Here is a 19,617-nt window from a genome sequence, read left to right as displayed (position 1 = left end):
GATCTGGCCCGAATGCGGGTTCTCAGGTGCCGAGTTCTGCAGCCTCACTTTCATTCCTGCCATATTAAGACCAGTCAGTATTGAGACCAGCCTGGCACGGGGCTCTTTGCCTGGGTCTATATGTCACAGGCACAGCTGGGGTTACAGTCTTTTATTTTCCTTGTCTTAAACGTAGCATTGAACTCATCCGACAGACAGATACCGCTGTCTCCTTAGACCTTTGATTCTAGCTAAAGTTAGGTCATTTAGAGAAAAGTCACCCTAAAAAAAAGGCAACCTTCCTGGAAATTAGGAACTCAAGCCCCCTCACCCCTCAAGAACACCCCCCTCAGCTCAGCGCCCCGGCAGACAACTCTCCAGCACGCCAGCGCCCACACAGAGGACCCCAACGACACGGGACGGGGCTCTCAAACAGGAAACTTCTTTATTGCACAGAGATAAGAGTACAGAAGAAAAGCGTTATCCTCCTCTTGTCCTTTCCTTTATTAGTGCCTTTTGCCTCTACCCAAGTAACTGCAGACCTAGTGTCTATGAAAGAGTAAAAACCAACCGATCTCAAGTCTCTGAAATGCATGCAACTTCCACTCCCTAAAGCACACGGCCGGCCCGTTTTCCGGGGGGATCTGACGGCAGAGTGGAACTACGGTGCTGCGGGGTTACCCGCCGAGTCTATGGTGGGCTCTGGGGCGGCCGCTTCTTTGGCTTCTGGCTGCGGGGGGTTGGCCTGGGGGACCCCTCCATCTCCGGGGCCCTTGGCCCCCGGGTCTGCGGCCGCGGCACCCATGATCTCCTGCAGCGGCGGATCCGTTTCCAGGTTGCTGGGCTGCAGTTCATAGACCTGGACTTGGCCGGGGACGTCGATGGCTTTCTGTTCCAGTTTTTCCAAGATGGTCTGAACCTTCCTGACACCGTCTCTCCGGGCCTGGCGGACGTCAGCCCGCCCCTCGGGGTCTACGGAATCCAGGGCCAGCAGCTCCTTGGTCAGGTACTCTTCGATCATGAGGTACTTTTTGTCCGTCTTCTTGCCTTCAAAGCTGTCCACAGCCTGCTCCAGCCTCTGCACCTTCTCCAGGATGGCCTCCACTTTCAGCACGCCGGGATGTTTAGGGGGCGCCTCGGCACCGCCAGGTTTGGGGGTCGCGGCTTCTGCAGGGGCAGGGCTGGGGGCCACTCTCTCTTCTGGAACCGCGTTCTTGGGGGGAGCAGAAGGTGCAGGGGGAGCAGGGCCCGAGGGCCCTGGGGCCGGGGCCGAGGGCCCTGGGGCCGGGGCCGAGGGCCCTGGGGCCGGGGCCGAGGGCGCCCTCACCTCCACCTTCTCTGCAGGAGGCGCGGGCTTCTGGGGGGCGGGCTGTGGCTCTGCCTCCTGGCGGATCACCTGGATGGGGATGTGCCCAGGGAGGAGATCTGGTCCGGTCGGGCCGGGCTTGCTTTCCGGTCTGCTCTCTGGCTGGGGAACGGGCGAGGGTCCGCGATGGGTCGCAGGTGCCTGGGAAGAAGCAAGGACACAAAGGCTTGTTATGACTGCGGCCAGTCACCTCAGGCAGGGCGTCTGCCTGACCCACTGCCATCCCGCCTGCAGAAAGGCCCGGGGGTGGCTTCTCTGCTTTGTCGGCGGGAGAACAGGGGTTTTCCAAGCCGACCGACAGGTACTACGAAACCCAAACACGATGCCTATCACATATGTGATGATGGCACCATTTGTCATACTTCCTGGTCACCGGCTCTGCGGGCTGTAACCACTCGGGGAATTTTCTGAGAATGGTGCCCTGGGTGATGAGGAGAAAACCAATGTAACTCCCCAAACGTGGAAATACCGCAGGCTCCCGCTGACTGTTGGGTCTCTTTAATCTAGACCTGGTGACTCGGGGCCCCCAAGAGCTCAGGGTCATGCATCCCTTCTTTACAGGCGGTGCAGGACCATCTCTGCGTGGGGCATGACCTTCTCATCGCATTTCAGGAAAGTTCTTATTTTTTCAAAAATCCAGTACAGGGGCTGGAGCAATAGTACAGTGGGGAGGGCATTTGCCTTACATGTAGCCGACCTGGATTCGATCCCACATTCCATATGTTCCCCTGAGCACCGGAAGGAGTAATTCCTGAGTGCTGAGCCAGAAGTTACCCCTGAGCACCACCAGGTCTACCCAAAATGCCAAAAAAAAAAACCACCAAAAAACAAAAAAAACAAAACACAAACAAACCACCAAAAAAACACAACTAGAATAGGGGCTGGTGCAATAGTACAACAGGTAGGGCATTTACCTTACACACTACCAACCTGGGTTTAATCCCCGGCACCCTATAGGGTCTCCCGAGGACCGCCAGGAGTGATCCCTGAGCATAGAGCCCAGAGTAAGTCCTGAGTACAGCCACTGTGACCCCCAAACCCATAGATTAATTAAATAAACTCTAGGAGAGCCCAGGGCTTCTGCCCGGATGGGTGTTTGCTGGAGACTTGGTCACATGCTCAGAAGCCTTAGAGGAAAAGCCTTAGAGGTGCTGGGCTCACCTCTCAGCACCCCTGGCAGTGTCTCTCTGCACCCCACCCTCTGCTCGGCCTGACACCCCACTCACTGGACCACCAGCCATGGCCAGTTTCCCAGAAAGATTTCTGCTTAAAACAGTCCCCACTGTTCTAAGGCCCCCGGTTCTTCTAGCATTAGATGACAATCCAAAACCCCTTAGAGCGTCCCCCACCCTCCCGCCTCCAATTTTATCCACTGGCAAGTCAGCGCTGGGCATCCATCCACCCAATAACTGCCAGAGTCCACTTGCACGCCCAGTTTGGCCTCGTCCCTGCAGCGCTCTGGGCTCTGGGTCAGGGTAAGGAGGAGATGCCCCGGAAGGGAGCGCTCACCCGGCCCCCTCCCAGGTCAGGCTGCGGACAGTCAGCTGCCCGCGTCCCCCGGGGTGCGGCCCTTCCCACCCACAGACCAGCTCCGGGCGCACAGCGGGGCTGAAGCGTCCCGGCCAGGTAAGCATGACTTCTGATATGCTCGCAAGGACGTCTGTGTCTCCATGAATGTCAAGGTCAGGAGGGCAAGTGCAGCCAGACACAGCTCCAGCCAGACACAGCTCCAGCCAGGCACAGCTCCAGCCCGGCTAGACCGAAGCAATACGCCGGCTGGCCAGTGTTCGGGACCCTGGGTGAGGCCCGGAGCTGGGAAGCGGCCCTACAGACTTGGAAACAACCTGACAACAGTGCTTCCCAGAACATCAGCGGTGATATGTGGGGCCAGAGGGCGCAACGCCTCCGACTGACTCTCCAACACTTACACAACAATAGGGACAGTATGGGGGTGACCTGAGGTGACAGGGAGGGTGGTAGGCAAAACCAGGGCAGCACAACAGTAAACACGGGTGGCGGGCACGCCAGATCTGGGATAATGACTCCATCAACGCTTCTGTAAGGCCTGTATTATTCCCAAATAAAAACGCTGATAAGGGGGCACAGAGCGATAGTACACTGGGCGTAAGGCACTTGGTCACAACGGCCGACCCAGGCTCAATCCCTGGCACCGCAGATGGTCCCCTGATCCCCCCAGGAGTGATCCCTGAGCACAGAGCCAGAAGTTAAGCCTGGGGGCTGGAGCAATAGCATAGCAGGTAGGGCGTTTGCCCAGCATGTGGCCAACCCGGGTTCGATTCCCAGTATCCCATGTGGTCCCCCGAGCACCGCCAGGAGTAATTCCTGTGTGCAGAGCCAGGAGCAACCCCTGTGCATCGCCGGGTGTGACCCAAAAAGAAAAAAAAAATGTTAAGCCTGAGTGCTGTTGTGTGCAGCCCCAAAAACAAACAAACAAAGAGAAATAAGAGAAAAATCCTGAGCAAGTGGATTAGGCAGCAAGTTGGGGGAGTTGATGCCACGGGGTGGAAAAGGTCCGGCCCCTGCAAGACGGGGCAGAAGCCTCAGGCTTACCCTGCAGGCCATGCAGGCACGAGCAGGAAGGGCAGAGAGGTGGGCGACACGGGGCCCCGACAGCCCACCAGCCCTCAGACCCTACCTGGGCCTTGTCCACGACGGTGTGCACACGTAGAGGTGACGCCGGGGGCACCGGCGTGGTGCTCCTGGCTGGCGAACCCTCCCGGCTGGCCGCGCCCCTGGGGGACGGGCGGAAGGGGGACGCTGCCCGCAGGGGCCGGGGCTCCCAGTCGTCGCCCTGGACCTTGTGGTATACAGGCTGGTGGCCCTGGTACTCGGCCGGCTGCGCCGGGAAGTGCGTCTTCTGAGCCTGGTGGAAGGAGGGCTGGGCCACCGGCCGGGGCAGATTCTGCTCGTGGATCACTGGGATGGGGATGTAGCCCCGTGGCAGCTGGTGGCTGGCCAGGCTGCTCCGGCCCGACGATGGCAGACTGGCCGAGGATGACGCTGAGGAGCAGTCGGAGGCGGCTGGAGACTGGGAGCGCTGCAAGACACACAGAAGTGAGAAGACACCCTGACCCGGCAACCCCGCCCTGCTGGACGGAGGGCTCGGGCCACGCCTGGACCTGGGCGGACCCCCACCCCACCCTGCCCCACTAAAAACGCCGGAGGGGGCACTGGTGCCCACGGCTCTAGGCTCTGGTGCTTGGCAGCCCCACAGCTGCCTAGGCCTCGTCGGCGACACAGGCAAGTGTCCCTCCTGGCCAGGCGCCCTGGAGATGGGGAAGTGGAGCAGGTGAGAGCACACAATGGGGAGTCTCCTCTGTCCCAGACACTCGCGACCCCAGGGAGCCCATGGGCAGTGGGGATGCGGTGGCCGGCAGGCCAGGCCCCTTCCTTTCTGGAAGCTTCCGGGCACGCGCGCAGCAGGCCTGTCGGCTCAAATGCCCAAGTGCTTGCTGCTGGCCGCTTCTGAGTCTCAGAACAAAACGCCGCCAACACAGGCATGGCCTCTCCACACTGGACGGGCCTCCCAGGGCCCCGATCATTAAGAGTCGTGCCCCAGGCAGGCAGAGACAGAGGGGCTGGGGGCCTGTGCTCACTCACACACCCAGCAGGCACCCGGGGGCCCACGGAGGGCAAGACCACAAGGCCTGCCTGCTGAAGAATCCCCCTGGGGTCCACGGGCCACTGACGCCAGCCCAGAACTGGACTGACATAGCTCATGTGTTAAGAGCACACGCCGAGCCGGGGCGAGGCCCTGAGCTGGACCCCGATATCAATCACCCCAATGTGAGACAGAAACCCTCTCTTGGGCACACAGGCTCTCATGGGCCAGCCTGTAGGCTTCCTGTCAGCCCAGGGCGGGGGGCGCCCGCTGGGTCACCCTGGGCGCTCCACTGGCACCCCCGAGGGCCAGATTGGGCCCTGCATCCTCCACACCTGGACATGAAACTCTTCCCGCGGGTTGGAGTGATAGTATAGCGGGTAGGGTGCTTGCCTTGCACGCGGCTGGCCTGGGTTCAATCCCCAGCATCCCATAGGGTCCCCTGAGTACCGCCAGGAGTAACTCCTGAGTACAGAGCCAGGAGGAACCCCTGAGCATCGCTGGGTGTGACCGAAAAAGCAAAGAAAGAAAGAAAGAAAGAAAGAAAGAAAGAAAGAAAGAAAGAAACTCTTCCCACTTCTGAGCTGTAGTTCCTGACCTGACTCCTGCCCGCCCACTGGCTCAGCACAGCAGGGGTCCCCGTGATGACTGGGGGTCCCCACTGACCGGGCCGTCCCCAGTGGGCGCCCTCTGCTTACCTCAGGTCCGTGGGAGGCGGGGGGCTGGGCCGGGCCGCTCGACTTGTCAGGCTGGGCGGCTTCCGTCACGCCTCGCAGTGGCGACTGGGACCTCTGTGGCGCTGTGGCAGCGGCCTCGGCTCGGAAGCGCTGCGGGCCGGCCTGTGGGAAGGCGTGCAGGGGCTGCCGGCTGCCGCCGCCGCCCTCGTGGAGGACGGGGATGGGAATGTAGCCGGGGCGGAGCTGGGGGTACGACGCAGCGTGGCCCTCCCGCGTGGGCAGCAGCCGGGCCCCCTCCCGGGATGGGCCATTGGCAGACGCCGGGGTCTCCTAGGAGCAAAGGGAACATGCGGTGGTGTTGGTTGGATGGGTGGCCGGGGCAGGGCCAGAACCGGGGCCCCGAGAGAAAGCTGGGGAGCCCACGGGTCTCTGGCACAGGGAGGTTCCCAGCGAAGGGGGACGGTGGGTGCAGGCGTCCCCCCCCACCCTCAGCGACCGTGCCGGAGGAGGGTTCGAGTCCAACTCACAGCTCTGGCCCGGGCCCCGCATCTGCCAAGCCCTCCTGGGCCCTGTGGTAACTCTGAGCAGCGGTGAGGCCCGCCACCCGCCCCCCCTACCCCGGGCCCCCTCTGAAGTCCGCAGAGCCGGGGTGGGGGGCGGTGAGCTCAGGATGCCCTCAGAGCAAGCTGCCAGAAAGCTGGCTCCCCGCGGGGCTGCAGCCGGGGGAGCCAAGTCCTGGGGGTCCGCTGGAGGGGCGGCCGGGGTCCCCGTCCTTGTGACGTCCTCCCTGCAGCCGCCTGGCTATTTTTGGGAGCCCAGAGAGGGCCGCGTGCCAGACGGGCCAGAGCAAGGTCTGGTTACAGGCAGCGGGTAAGCGGGCAGCAGGGCTGGGGGCGTGGGGGGCCCAGCTCTGCGCCTCACAATTGCCAGGCTCCTGCACAGGAGGGGCCGGGGGAGGCTCTGAGAGGCGTGGTGGCCCAGTGGGGACAGAGAGGGGGTCTCCTGGGTGTGGGGGGGCAGAACCCGCCACGGCCCCACCACTGGGTGATGGTGGGAGCCGCGGACCCCTGCGGAGACCCCGCGGGTCGGTGCTGGGAGCCGCAGGCCCAGGGCTTCAGGTGGGTCAACCCAGAGCAAGAAATAGATCCGGGCCACAATCACAGAACTGAACAGCCTGCCAGCAGATAATGTGTGTGTGTGTGTGTGTGTGTGTGTGTGTGTGTGTGTGTACACGCGCATCTGTGGCACACACTGGCCCTTTTTCTGCTGTGACAAGGAGCACCCCTGCAGGCGCCAGCCACAACCACCTCTGTTCCACGTCCTGATTCCAACAGCCTCTGGGTTCTGGGGGGGGGTCAACCCACCCAGGGGCCGGAGCAAACCCAAGAGCGCGGCCCGGCAGGTGGGAATTGGCCTTTTCCAGTCAGGAGTGCAGAGGGGGGCTGAGTGTTGTGTGTTCCAAGCTCTTCCGTGCTGTTGCCTGGCAGTGATGTACAGCCCTGTCACAGGCCGCCTCTCTGGCCCTCTCTGAGGCCCCAGCCCTATTTCTGGGCAGCGGTGCTCGCGGCTTGCCCACCTGGAGGCCAGGGCTTTGGGGAGCGTTCAGGAGGCACCATCAGCGCGAGCATCTTTCCCCAGATAGCGCATGACTCAGCGGTCCGGACCCCCGAGTCATGGGGACCAGAAGGACGAGGTGGGGCCTGAGGGACCCGGAACCTTCCTCTGGGTGCAGACAGCCACACACCCGGGCCACTGTTGACCTGAGCTCACGTCCTGGCCCAGTTCTGACGGGCTGTTGCCAACCCCGAGCATCCAGCCCCGGGAGCGGAATCTGTGTGCAGTGTCTCCCCTCGGTCGAGTGCAGGAACGTCAGTGACGGCAAGGGAGGGGCCTGTGGCAGCGAGGGGGACAGGGGGTGACAAGAGGGGACGGGTGATAAGGCTGGAGGCCCAGAGGCGGGGCCGTGAGGGAGGCTCGCCCGGCGGGTGCTGACAGGAAGGTGGAAAGGACACGTCAGGGCGAGGGCAAAGCGGACGGAGGGCAGGGCGGGCGGGGGCAGGAGCCGGCCCGCGGCACAGCAGGCAGCGGGCAGGGGCGGGAGGAAGCCCAGAGGTCGCTGCACGCCGGGCGGCCAGAGAGCAAATTGCCCGCTTAGGCCATTTAGCGAGAAGCACGTCCCCACAGGTGACAGCGGGGTCAGAGAGTCCTCCAATGACCTTCCAGGTTAAAATCCAACAGTTTTTTTTTTCTTTTTGGATCACACCTGGCGATGCTCAGGGGTTACTCCTGGCTCTGCATTCAGGAATCACTCCTGGCGGTGCTCAGGGGACCATATAGGATGCTGGAATCGAGCCCAGGTCGGCCGCGTGCAATTGCTACTACCCGCTGTGCTATTGCTCCAGCCCCAAAATCAAACATTTCTGTCACAGCTGCTCAGAGTCTGCTGGGAATGTGGGTGTCCCTTCCATGGCACAGCCACTCAACACCATGCCCAGTTTCCAGAAGTTAAAAGGTACCACTCAGGACCTGAGAGAGGGCTCTGGGGTCGAGGCACTGGCTGGGGCCCGAGAGAGAGAGAGAGAGAGAGAGAGAGAGAGAGAGAGAGAGAGAGAGAGAGAGAGAGGGAGGGAGGGAGGGAGAGAGAGAGAGAGAGAGAGAAAACAACGAGTACAGCGCTTGCCTTGCACACGGCATCCATGTGGCCCCCCAAGCACTGCCAGGAGTGACTCCTGTGTGCAGAGCCAGGAGTAAGCCCCAAGTACCGCCAGGTGTAGCCCCAAAGCCTAAATAAATAAGCAAAGAAAAAAGGGCGCTCACTTCAGCTGGGTTCAAATACTGCATATGGACCCCCAAGCACCTCCAGGAGAGAACCCTGAGCACCCCTGGGTGTACCCCTCGAGCCAGACAGTAACAAGAATGACGCTAATAATAAAAATAATGAGAAGGCACTGCACGAGGCCTGGGAGAGAGTCCAGGGGCTACGGGCTGGCGACAGGCACACAATCCCCGACAAGCGCGCTGGGCGCTGAGAGGTGCCGGGGTTTCCTCTGGTTTCCTCCCCGGTGGGGAAGAGGCTCCTGAGTACACAGCCGAGAGGCGCTGAGCAGCACGGGGGTGCGGCCCCCAAGACCAAAATACAAATAAATAAAGTAAAATGCACGGACTAGAAGTCTTTCTGCTGTCTACGGGTTTCAGGCTAATTATTGAGAGAGAATATTTTAAAGGAAAAACGTCAAAGAAAATTGGTCATTCCTGATTGCTAGGACAGGTGTGCCCTTTGGCCCTTCGCCAGGAGGGGGGAGACATCTGAGGGGCCACTCTCTGCCGTCCCCCGGGGCAGTTCCCGCAGAGCTCTGCTTGTGGCCACATCCCGCCATGGATGGATGGAAGGAAGGAAGAAAGGGAGGGAGGGAGGGAGAGAGGGAGGGGAGGGAGGAAGGGGAGGGAAGGGAAGGGAAGGGAAGGGAAGGGAAGGGAAGGGAAGGGAAGGGAAGGGAAGGGAAGGGAAGGGAAGGGAAGGGAAGGAGCCGGCCCGCTCCCACCTCCTCGAGGAGCCCCACTGGCTTGTCTGCTCACTGGCCCAGACCCCCAAGCCACCTCCTTGTGTGTGTGTGCATATGCATGCGTGTGTGCGTGTGTGTGCATGCATGTGCAACACACCCAAGGCGTCTGGGCACCAGATGACCCCAGGAACTGGCAGGTAAAACGCAGGAGACACCAAGGCGGAGAACCCAAATGTGCCCCCTTATGGAGGAGCTGGTCCTTTGGCAAAGCCCGCGCTCAGCTTCCGGCCGGAACAGTGAATCGGCCGCCACGAGTCCCGCCTGTTGAAAAGAGTGTCCCCGCGACAGGCTCTCGGTGGCCGTGTGGGCACAGGGGTACAGCAGGGATCTGTGCGTGGCCTGAAGCCCCTCACAGCCCTTCTCTGGTTTCCTCCCCGGTGGGGAAGAGGCTCAGGGATGACCTACCGGAGTTCCCAAGCTCTGGGGCCGTTTCGTGAATGAATGAATGAAAAAAAAAAAAAAAAGAATGCCCTGCTCTCTGTTCACTGTGCCCTGGAAATGCCCCTGTGAGCTCCTGTCCACAGAGGCTCAGTGGCACGTGCTCTTCCGGACGGTGTCAGGGGCTAAGGGGTGAGCTCAGAGTGTGCAGGACCCCGAGTTCCAAACCCAGCATCTATGTCTACGGCCATGTAGGGCCTGGTTGCCCCTGGCAGGCCCCCCTGCTGGGCCCGAGCACTAAACAGCTGGGCCGAATAGCACCCCTCCTTGTCACTCTCTCTTACCACACACACACACACACACACACACACACACATTCTTTTTCGTTTTGAGTTTGAGACATGCTCTTGCATTTTTTTTTTTTTTGGAGGGGGTCACTCCAGAGCTACTCAGGGCTTAGTCCCAGCTCTGTGCTCCAGGGCTTCTCCCAACGGTCAGAAAACCACACGGTGGCAGGTGACAGTAGAGAGATGATACAGAGACTGTAGAGAGATAGCAGAGAGATAGTACAGAGATAGTAGAGAGATAGTGCAGAGAGAGAATTCAGGGCATGTGCCTTGCCCGCGGCCAGCTCAGCCCTGTGCCCAGCACTGCATGGACTCCCAGTCACCGCTGGGTGTGGCCGACTGAGCCCCACGGGCGTGACCTGGCTGGCCCCTGGCACCACCAGGTCCGGGCAGCACTGCCTCCTCCATCAAACCGCCAGCCTGCTTGGCCAAGAATCTCCAAAAGGGGCCCCGAGCCCCCCGAGAACAGCTAGGGAAGCCCCCCAGATATTTTAAAGGCTATTTCCCAAATAGCAAGTTCCCACACCGCCGAGGGATTCCGTTTGGGGCCACCCCCCAGAGTTTTGGGGGCCATTCCTGGGGACTGACCGGGAGCAGAACCCGGGCTGCCGCTGTCAGTGCGAGCCTGCACGGGAACTGCCGTGTTGACCTTCAACTCCTCCACCTGGAGCGTTTTTTCTCTTTGGGTTTTTCTGCCACACCCAGTGGGGCTCAGGTCTCACTCCTGGGGACCAGACGCAGTGCCAGGGGCTGACCGCGTTGCCGTGCGCGGGGCAAGCCGCACACTTACCCACTGTGCTCCCCTGCCCTCCCCAAGGGTCCCTCTCTCCACAAGAAGCCACCGAAGGCCCCCCGAGATAGCCTGGGGGCTCCCCCAGCCCCTGCAACAAGGAGCCGGGTGCAGGCAGAGCAGGAAGCCCCTGGAGAAGAGCTCGAGGAGCACAAAGGAGCAGAGGGGGGTGGGGGGTGGGGGGGCTGGGGGGCTGGGGGCCAAGATCCAGGCCTGACGTTGCAGAGCCTGGAAACGAAGAGCAGAAGCAACTGGGTCCCGAGGCCGCTCTGGGTGGGGTCAGGCTGGGCGACAGCGCTGACCAGAGACTGGGCAGAGACAACACCAGGCGTGTGAGGCCCGGGGTTGGATGCCTGCCACTGGTGGGGGGGGGGGGGGGAGGGATGAAAAGCTAAGCCCACCACCAGACAGGAGAATCCATCTCCGGTCTCCCAGCCCCTCCGGGCCCTCCCTGGGCTGGGACTCCATGGAGTCCCTGCAGCTCCCCGAGGGGCGGGACAAATTGACCGCTCCTGCCTGCGGAGGAGGAGTGCCAGGTGGGGCGCACAGGTGCGGAGCAAGCTGCGGATTCCGAGAGGGAAACCAGTCTGTCCGGACCCACTGGGACCCGCCTCCCTCCCAAGACTTTTCCACGGGAAACACCCCCTGCCTCCAAGCAGCCTCAGCCGAGCATGTGTGCAAAGGGGACCAATCGCCGCAGTGACCAGCGGTGGGGGGAGGGGGTGGACACGCTCCGCTCCTCCCTTAGCAGCTTCTCCAAGCTGGGGAGCTCCAGCCTCCGGGCCTCCGCTGTGCCATCCCTGAGCCAGGAAACAGATGTGGCTGGCCCCGTCCGCTGACTGTGTCCACTCCTTCCTGCCTGGCTCTGCTGTCCTGGGAGTGTCCCAAGCCCCCCCACCCCCACCCCCTCCAGAAGCTGGGGTTGAGAGACACAGCGCCCCCTGTGGCCAGCACAGGCAGCGCAGGCACCAGCAGGTCAGTCTGGGAGTGGGCCCTGGGCATGACCAAGGATGAGGTGGGCCCCACGGCCTCCACCAGACCAGACCCTCGCGCTAGATCCCTGACCCCTGTCAGCCACGCTTGCGACCCCCCCCCCCCCCGGAACTGTGCTTTTCAGCAGGAAATGGGAGGCAAGAAGCGGCCCTGCTTCTGAGAACCAAGAGCTGGGCCCCCCTGGTCCCTGGGGGCCCAATGACCCGTCGGACACACACTGTCCTCTGGGAGGGGGAGGAGCAGGGCACTTCCGTGCGTCTCCTCCACCTGCTGGTGAAACAGTGACCACGCACCAGTGCGTGTCATGTCCTGGTCTGCTCATGGCTCTTCAAGGGGCTGGCCTGGTCCTACTGGACAGGCAGGGGCCTGAGGCAGGGAGAGCCCGCGGCCAATCTACGACCCCCCAGGACCCAGACTGGTGCTCCGGGGCCCCCCTGAGATGCGGCCGGTGGGTGTGACGCCTTCTCTTCCCGGGTGAGAGGCTGCAGGAAGGAAGACGCGAGGGCCCCGAGCTGGAACATTCAGTTCAAGCGTGGCCTGGGTCGGGAGCGGTGCTCGGTGCTGAGTCACTGCCTGGCGGGCAGCATGGGCACGGAGGGCAGCGGCTCAGCTCTGAGTCAACCCGACCGAGCGCCACCTGTGCCCGTGCCGCGGGAGGAGAAAGCCCAGCCCAGCAACCCTGGAGCAGGCCTCCCCGCCGGGCTCCGACACCGGGGTCTGCAGGACTCCTCCAGACGGGGCTGGAGTGGCCGTAGCCAGCTGCTCAGGTGGAAAAAACAGGCCCTCGTTTATTTACTCACGGTCCAAGAGGGAGCAAAAGAGCTCCTCCAAAAAACACCGGAAAGGGGGGCTGGAGAGATAGCACAGTGGGTAGGGCGTTTGCCTTGCACGCGGCCGGCCCGGGTTCGATTCCCAGCATCCCATAGGGTCCCCTGAGCACTGCCAGGAGTAATTCCTGAGTGCAGAACCAGGAATAACCCCTGTGCATCACCAGGTGTGACCCAAAAAGCAAAAAGCAAAAAAAAAAAAAAACCACTGGAAAGGGAAAAATCCCTGCCAGCCAGCTGTAACAAACAAGGCTCTTTGGAAGTAGGGAATGTGTCTTCTCTGGCAGAACTCTATGGCACTGTCTTGCTGCCATCCTCGGGGACACGGCCTGCTGGGCGCCGTGGGCAGCCAGCTGCCCCAGCCCCAGGCGCCAGAGGCAGGGGGAAGCCCTGAAGCTCTGGGCTGTCCTGAACTCAGAGAAGAAGCAGCTTCACTCTGGGGCCTTTTTTTTTTCCCCCTTTTTGGGTCACACCCAGCAGTGCACATCCTGGCTCTGCATTCAGGAATCACTCCTGGCAGTGAACGGGGGACCATATGGGATGCTGGGAATCGAACCTGGGTCGGCCGCGTGCAAGGCAAACGCCCCTCCCCGCTGTGCTATGGCTCCAGCCCCTGTACTCTATGTATGGTCTTGACTTTACTGCCAGCCGCCCAGAAAGCAAAATGATGGAAGATGCCCCTCCCGGCCTGGCGGGGGTGGAAGGGTCTGGTGCAGCTGCGGATGGCACATCTGGTGGCTGCCCCCGCCCGGTCTCTCCAGACCTACCAGGGTGAACGGAGGGAATCAATTATGAGGCCCCAGGTGGAGAAAAGGTCATTCTGAAAGGCGGAAGGAAAAGCAGGCTCAGGGGGTGGGGTGGGGGTGGGGTGGGAGTGGCAGCCCAGAAGCTGACTGGGGTATGGGGACACCACACTGCAGCAGCCCGGGAGACAGAGGCAGCACAGGGGAGCCCAGGCCGGTGATCCCTGTGCCATGCGCTGGCAGCCCCTGCCCCTGGGATCTGAGCCCACAGGCTGGGACCGACCCCAGGCAAGGCAGGGACAAGGCACCTTGGGCAGCATGGAGTGGCCTGAGCAGCCTGCAGCACCCTGCAGTGAGTGAAGACGGGCCCAAGTCAGGCACAGACCAGGCTCCCGAGAGAGCCGGCAGCTCTGCTCAGCAGCCCCGAGGGACCCCCAGGCTGCCGCTTGCCAGCCCGTGGCCTGGCGTTCTGACGAGGAAGGGCTTCCGAGAGCCAGCCTGGTCTTCAGCGGACAAGGCTGGGCCCCCCAAACAGGGCAAACTTCCCCCCTCCCCCCAGCCACCACCTTTGTCTAGTCCCCTCTGACCTGTCCGCCCAGACAAGTCCCCGTGTCCGGAAGGGGGCAGGGGCCGGGCCAGAGCACCGCGGGTTGAGAAACAAATGTCAGGTCCATTCCCTCCTACATGAGGTCTCCAAGCGAGCGTCTGCAAGCTGCCTGGCTTCCTGGGACGCTGCCAAGGCGCCCGCCACCCAACTCCATTAAGACCTTAATGCCTGCCCCCCCCCCCACCCACACACACACACCAGCTCATAACAACCAAGTCTCACATAGGCAGCACAGGGGGCTTTGACATTCTGGCGGAGACCTGACAAAGAGGGGCGGGGGGCTAAATATGACGGGAGGGGCGCCAACGTGTGTCAGGACGACCAGGACACAGCGCCTGCACAGGGCCCTGAGGAACGAGCCACCAAGGCTCCCAGATTCTCTCCCAGGGCGCCGCCGTAACAGCAGCAAACACTGCAGGGAAAGCGCAGGACGCCGGGTGCTCCGCTTCCAACGAGAAGCGTTAGAAAACGTCCATCAGAAGCAATAAATGCGTGGCGTGGTTTAAATAAGGACCCGGGTGTCACTCTGGAACCAGCCAGCGCTCGCCGGGAGGGCGGGATGAAGACTTTTTCTGAGTCACGGCAACCGCGCCTCGGCAGGAGGCTAAGTAAGCCCTGGCCTGGCCTGGCTTTCGTCATCGAGCCGGCTCCGGCACCGACTCTGACACAGGGCAAGGCCAGTGGGCGAGCCGGGCGGCCGGCAGACAGGCTGCTCAGAGGGGCAGATCAGAGTCTGTGGGCAAGCTGGACCCCCTCACGCCCCAAGTCGCATGCGAGCCGCCCCCTAACGCCAGCATTCTGAGACACGGCGGTGTGCAGGATACTTGGAGGGCGAAGAGAGCTCGCCATCGATCTGCAGTGACCTCATCCTCTTAAGGATCCCGGAGGCTCTGCTAAACCCAGCGCGGAATAAATGGGTCTCTCTACGGCCATCATCGTAACTCAAAGCGTTTTCCATTTCCTCTGAAAGGCTGTCTCTCGGCCTCTCCCTCTCCCAGGAGGCAATCTGTCAAACGGTTAGAGGCAGGCGGACTGGGGTCCGGGAGGACCTCGGGTCGGCCCAGGCGTTCCCCCCGCCCCTTCCCCCTGCCCCCTGCACCCCTCCACACCCCCACTGGCTGAAGCCAGGCTCAGGTTCAGGAAGTCTCCCGTGCCAAAGGGCGCACGGGAGGGAGGGCAGAGAGGTACCCCTTGAGGAGTGCCAGGTCGTGCACAAGGGCTGAGCTAAAGCTGTGCTCCCCAACCACACAGCCAGGCCACCGACCCCCCGTGGCTCCCAGATGCCAGCCTGGCACAGTCAGGACCCTCAGGGGAGCTTTGACCAAGCGGCAGGTTTCAGGGGGCCTGGAGTTCCGGCGAGGAAGCGGCCGACAGTCTTAGGAGTCTTCCCGGGACTTGAGCAGGACTTGAGCGGCAGAGAAAGAGCAACGGGGCGGGGCGCCATACCCGAACCCCACCTGGATCCTCCCCTTCCCCCCGAGATCTGAGCCAGGAGCAGCTCCTCAGCACTGCCCCGTTTGGCCCCAGCCAAAGGACACAAACAAATAACAACAACAAGTCTTCCCTGGACTTTGCCAGGCTCGGGACTGGGTGTGGGGGCATCTGATCTGCTGCCCAAGGAGGTGGGGAGGGTCTTCTGGTCCCAGGGAGGCTTGGCAGGGGGGCAGCAGCCTCTGTTTATTCAGTAAGGAGAGCTGTGAGGCGCAGCTGCCGGGAACGGTCTCTCCTGCCTCCAAAGCCAACGCCGGCCTTGCTGCCCGAGCCAGGGCTGGGGCCGCGGCGGGTAGCAACTTGCCAGGAGATTAGTGGGGAAGCCCAAGCGTGCACATATGGAAGCCTAGGACAGCTGCAGGGGGGAGGCCCAGGTCCCCCCTCCCTGCCTCAGACACCAGGCCCCACCTCTGCCTTCATGTGAGGGGCAGGACACTTGCTCCCTCTGTCAAGATGGGAACAGAGTCACCGCACTGCCTTGGGCAGGAGAATCAATGGTCAGAGGAAAAGGCCAAACGGAACGTCAAGTTCTCATGGGTGACTGTTTTTGGTTTTGATCGGGGGGCCCCATCCGGAGTCACTCCTGCCAGGGCTCGGGGCGGGGACCAGCTCGGAGCTGGGGTCAGCGGCATGCAAGGCAAGTGTCCCACCAGTGGACCAGCTCTCAGAGCCCAGTGCTTCTTTTTCTTTCCACGAAAGACTACTCCTGACCAACAGGGTTCGACCGGAAATGCTAGAAAGTACGTTCCCCGGAGGGCAGTTGAGGCTGTGCTCGGCGGGTAAGCGTCTACCGGCTGATGGGAACCTGCCCGGACGGTGATGTCCTCCAAGTACTGCTAGGATTAATTCCTAAGTGCAAAGCCAGGAATAACCCCTGAGCATCACGGTATGTGACCCCCCCAAAAAACAAACAAAACCAAAAACAAACAAAAAAATTTAAAAAAAACCCTGCTCTTTGTACATTACCCAGAGAAACCAGTTTCTGGGCCAGCGAGGCGGCGCGGAGACTGGGCACGTGCCCTGCAGCAGGAGGCCCCAGTGTGACCTGGCACTGCACAGCCCTCCCCTGTGCGGGCAGCCACCAGCGCACAGGCCGGGAGCAGCCCCTGAGCAGGACGGCCCCAGAACATAAACAAACCACTTTCTCCAGAGAAGCACGCTGGAGGCTTTTCCGTTGTATTCAGTCCAGAGTAAGTCACAGAAGTGAAACTGAATTAATCATCCGTGTTCCAAGTCTGTCGGGGTAGAAAGCGAGGAGGGCCTGAGAGGTACCGAGCTGAAGGTTAGTTTTCTCCTCCACGGGGGTCAACGCGGACAAGTGTCAAGCAGCTACTTTGGTCAAGAGAACAACTTCCTGAGTCGGTCACAGCCGGTCACCACCGTCCAAGTAATCCTGACCCGGAAGTGAGTCCCACCAACGCGTGGTGGCCCCCAGGTGACACAGACCACCTGTGGGGCCTGCCTGTGTCAGAGTTGTGCCTCCGGGGGCTGGGTCACGCTCCCTTAGCTTAGTACTAAGAACAGGACCGAGCACTACTCATACTCAGCTAACGCTCGCCGGAAACAGACCCCCAATGCCTGCCCCCCTTTCCTCATCGGGAAGATAAAGACCTTGACAATCTTTTCCAACTTGAAAATTCGGTTTGATTTTTTCACATCAACTTTCCCAGCACCAGATTTCTGACCGGGTAGCTCTCACTCTGTGTCACTTTGTGGGGAACAATGAGAGTAACTCAACCTGTTTTCCCCCTTGTAAGAAGGTTTATGGCACCACCGGCTCCCTCTTTCAGAGGAGAGGTGCCTAAGATCACGACTTGCTGGGTGAGTTTTTCACCGTGAAAACAAAGTGCCTGAATCTGGGTCTTAACCTGCAAGCACAGTGGATCTGTTCAAACTTGAACTTCCCTCGCCGGGCCAGCAGATTCCGACTGTCCCTGTTTCTATAGGAAGGAAGCCGAGGGACAATGGCCTCTTGGCACCCTGCCAAATCCACGCAGCCTGCCGGGGCACGGCCACACAGAAATAAACATTGGTTCTACCCGGTAATTGGCTAAACAAACACACACACACACACACATATCTACTCCTATCACAACTAATTACAGACTCGTAATTAGATTTTTCGAATCTAAACTGATTTTTAGAAATTAATATGACAATTAATTATACAATTATAAATGTTTAGTTGCTGAAAATACGAGGTCTCACTGCTAGGCACCAGTTTTTTCAAAAAGTTTCAGAAAAAGGTGCATGAAAATGAAGGTGGTACACACAGACCTCTCTGCTACAATGATTTAGAAAGTACCTTCAATTTTGTGAAATTATATCAATAAATCTTCCAACCTTCCATTTCTTTACAGATTTTAATTTTTCTCAGCTGGCATAGTATTACCCCGTCAGCCTATCTCTTTGGTAATCTTCTGACTTTGAAAAAAACTCAAATAAATTAAAAACTGCAATAGCAGTACATTTTTAAAAAAACAGAATCCGAATTTCTTTTTCCCACATGGCTCATATTGAGTTAGGTAAGAAGTACATCATATCCTTACACATAAATAGATTAAGAATACAAGTCTACTGCACTCGGGAAAGATTACTTCTCTGTTAGTTACATATTAAAAGCAAATCTTGGGTATTTGAATAACTGTAACAAGGAAGGGAATATAAACCACCTTTAAAAAAGAGAATCAGTGGACCTGAGAGAGAGTAAGAGATAGTACAGCGGATAGGGCATTTGCCTTGCACACAGCTGACCCGGGTTCGACCCCAGCACCATCAAGAGTGATTCCTGAGCGCAGAGCCAGGAGGAACCCCTGAGCATCGCTGCCCGCTGCCCGGGAGTGACCCCAAAACAAAACAAACAAAACATTCATGCTCCTGTCACTTGCCGCAGGGATCTGAAGTAGCCACGGCTTGGGTTCAATTTCTGAAACAAACCGCCGGGAAGACTGTGGCCACTGTCGCACTGACCCTTCCTGGAGACACTGGCAACCCCACCGTCTAATGCCAAACCCGGGAGGGGCGTGGGGGGGAGGGGGACACACCTATTTACGCCGGCCTCCTGAGTCACGATGCCCGCGGCCGGCGGGTCCACCCGGGATCCCGGCTCACCGCGGGGGTCGCACCCCCCACCCCAGGCAGGGAGAGCCGGACCTCAGCCCGGGCGGCCGGCGGCGGTGGCGGCGGCGGGGCCTGGCCCTGGGCCTTCTCGGGCGCTGCCCAGGCCTGGCCCCCGGGCCCGGGGAAGGACAGCGGCTCAAGGGCGGGCGGGCCGGGCGGCTCGGAGGGGCGCAGCGGGACGCCCCCTCTCCCCCCGCCGGCCCGGGTCCGCCCTAGCACGGCCGCGCCCTGGAGGGGGGGGGGTCTCCCGGAGCTGGGGGGGCGGGCGGGGATGGGCGCTGACGCCTGGTGGGGGTCCCTCCCGCGCCGTCGAGGGCCCCCCCGCTCACCTTGGGCCCGTCGGGGGGCACGCGCGGGTCGTTCCACGTGGTGGTGCGGCTGTTGTGGTCCACGAAGAAGGGCCAGCCGGTCTGCGGGTCGATCTTGATCTCCCAGCCGGGGGGCAGCGGGTCGCGGTCACCGTTGCCGGGCGTCATCTGCACCACGGGCGAGTGGGTGGCGGCGCTCATGCTGGGTCGGGGGTCGGGGCCGGGGTCGGGCCGGGGGGCTGCGCGGCGGTCGGGCTGGCGGGCGCCCAGGGGGGGCTGGCTGGCCGCGGCCGGAGCGAGGAGTTTGCAGGCCGCCGACGCGTCCGGGGAGCCGGCGCCGGGCACCTTTATGAATTAAAGGAGGGGGGTGACGTGGCCGGAGAGGGCTGGAAGTGTCTGGAAATAGCCTCCGAGCTGCCAAAGGGGAAGGAGGAGATAAAGGGAGGGAGCAACTGGCCGGCTAGAAACTTCTGGTCCCATCCAGAGAAGTTGGCGGCGGCGCGGGCTGGATGCGGAGCTCCGCCCTGAGTCATCGGCCGGGGGCGGGGAGGGGCGGGGCCAGAACAGGGGCGGGGCTTTCGGGGGGCGGGGCCAAGAGGGCCAGGGAGGGGCGGGGCCTGTCTGGAGGGCGGGGCCAGGGCCATGGAGAGGCGGGGCCGGCCGGGCTGGAGGGGCCAGAGCCAGGGAGGGGCGGGGCCTGTCGGTGGGCGGGGCGGGGCGGGCCAGCTTGGGGGCGTGGTGATCCTCTTGTGGGCGTGGCTTCCCACTGGTGGGCGGGGCCTCCCGCCGCGCTGCGGGGTCCCGGG

At 61.4% G+C, this 19,617-nt stretch overlaps 1 protein-coding gene across 2 annotated transcripts; it reads right to left on the bottom strand.

Moving 5' to 3' along the window:
* Nucleotides 1-405: 405 nt before the first annotated feature.
* Nucleotides 406-19,329, bottom strand: BAG3 (BAG cochaperone 3). Of its 2 annotated transcripts, XM_056121033.1 has the most exons (5): nucleotides 18,833-19,329; nucleotides 5,666-5,974; nucleotides 4,002-4,403; nucleotides 1,288-1,486; nucleotides 406-1,251 (listed from the first exon to the last, which is right to left on the bottom strand). In XM_056121033.1, the coding sequence occupies exons 1-5, from the start codon at nucleotides 19,010-19,012 to the stop codon at nucleotides 641-643; spliced, it is 1,701 nt and encodes a 566-aa protein (XP_055977008.1). In that variant the 5' UTR covers nucleotides 19,013-19,329; the 3' UTR covers nucleotides 406-640. The 2 variants fall into 2 exon arrangements, with proteins under 2 accessions (XP_055977008.1, XP_055977006.1); XM_056121031.1 differs by having other exon boundaries at nucleotides 406-1,486.
* Nucleotides 19,330-19,617: the final 288 nt, after the last annotated feature.

This window comes from Sorex fumeus, unplaced genomic scaffold, assembly GCF_029834395.1.
Source record: "Sorex fumeus unplaced genomic scaffold, SorFum_2.1 ptg000043l, whole genome shotgun sequence".
NCBI lineage: Eukaryota > Metazoa > Chordata > Mammalia > Eulipotyphla > Soricidae > Sorex > Sorex fumeus.
The sequence above is the reverse complement of the archived record's forward strand: the minus strand, read 5'-3'. Positions and strand labels throughout refer to the sequence as shown.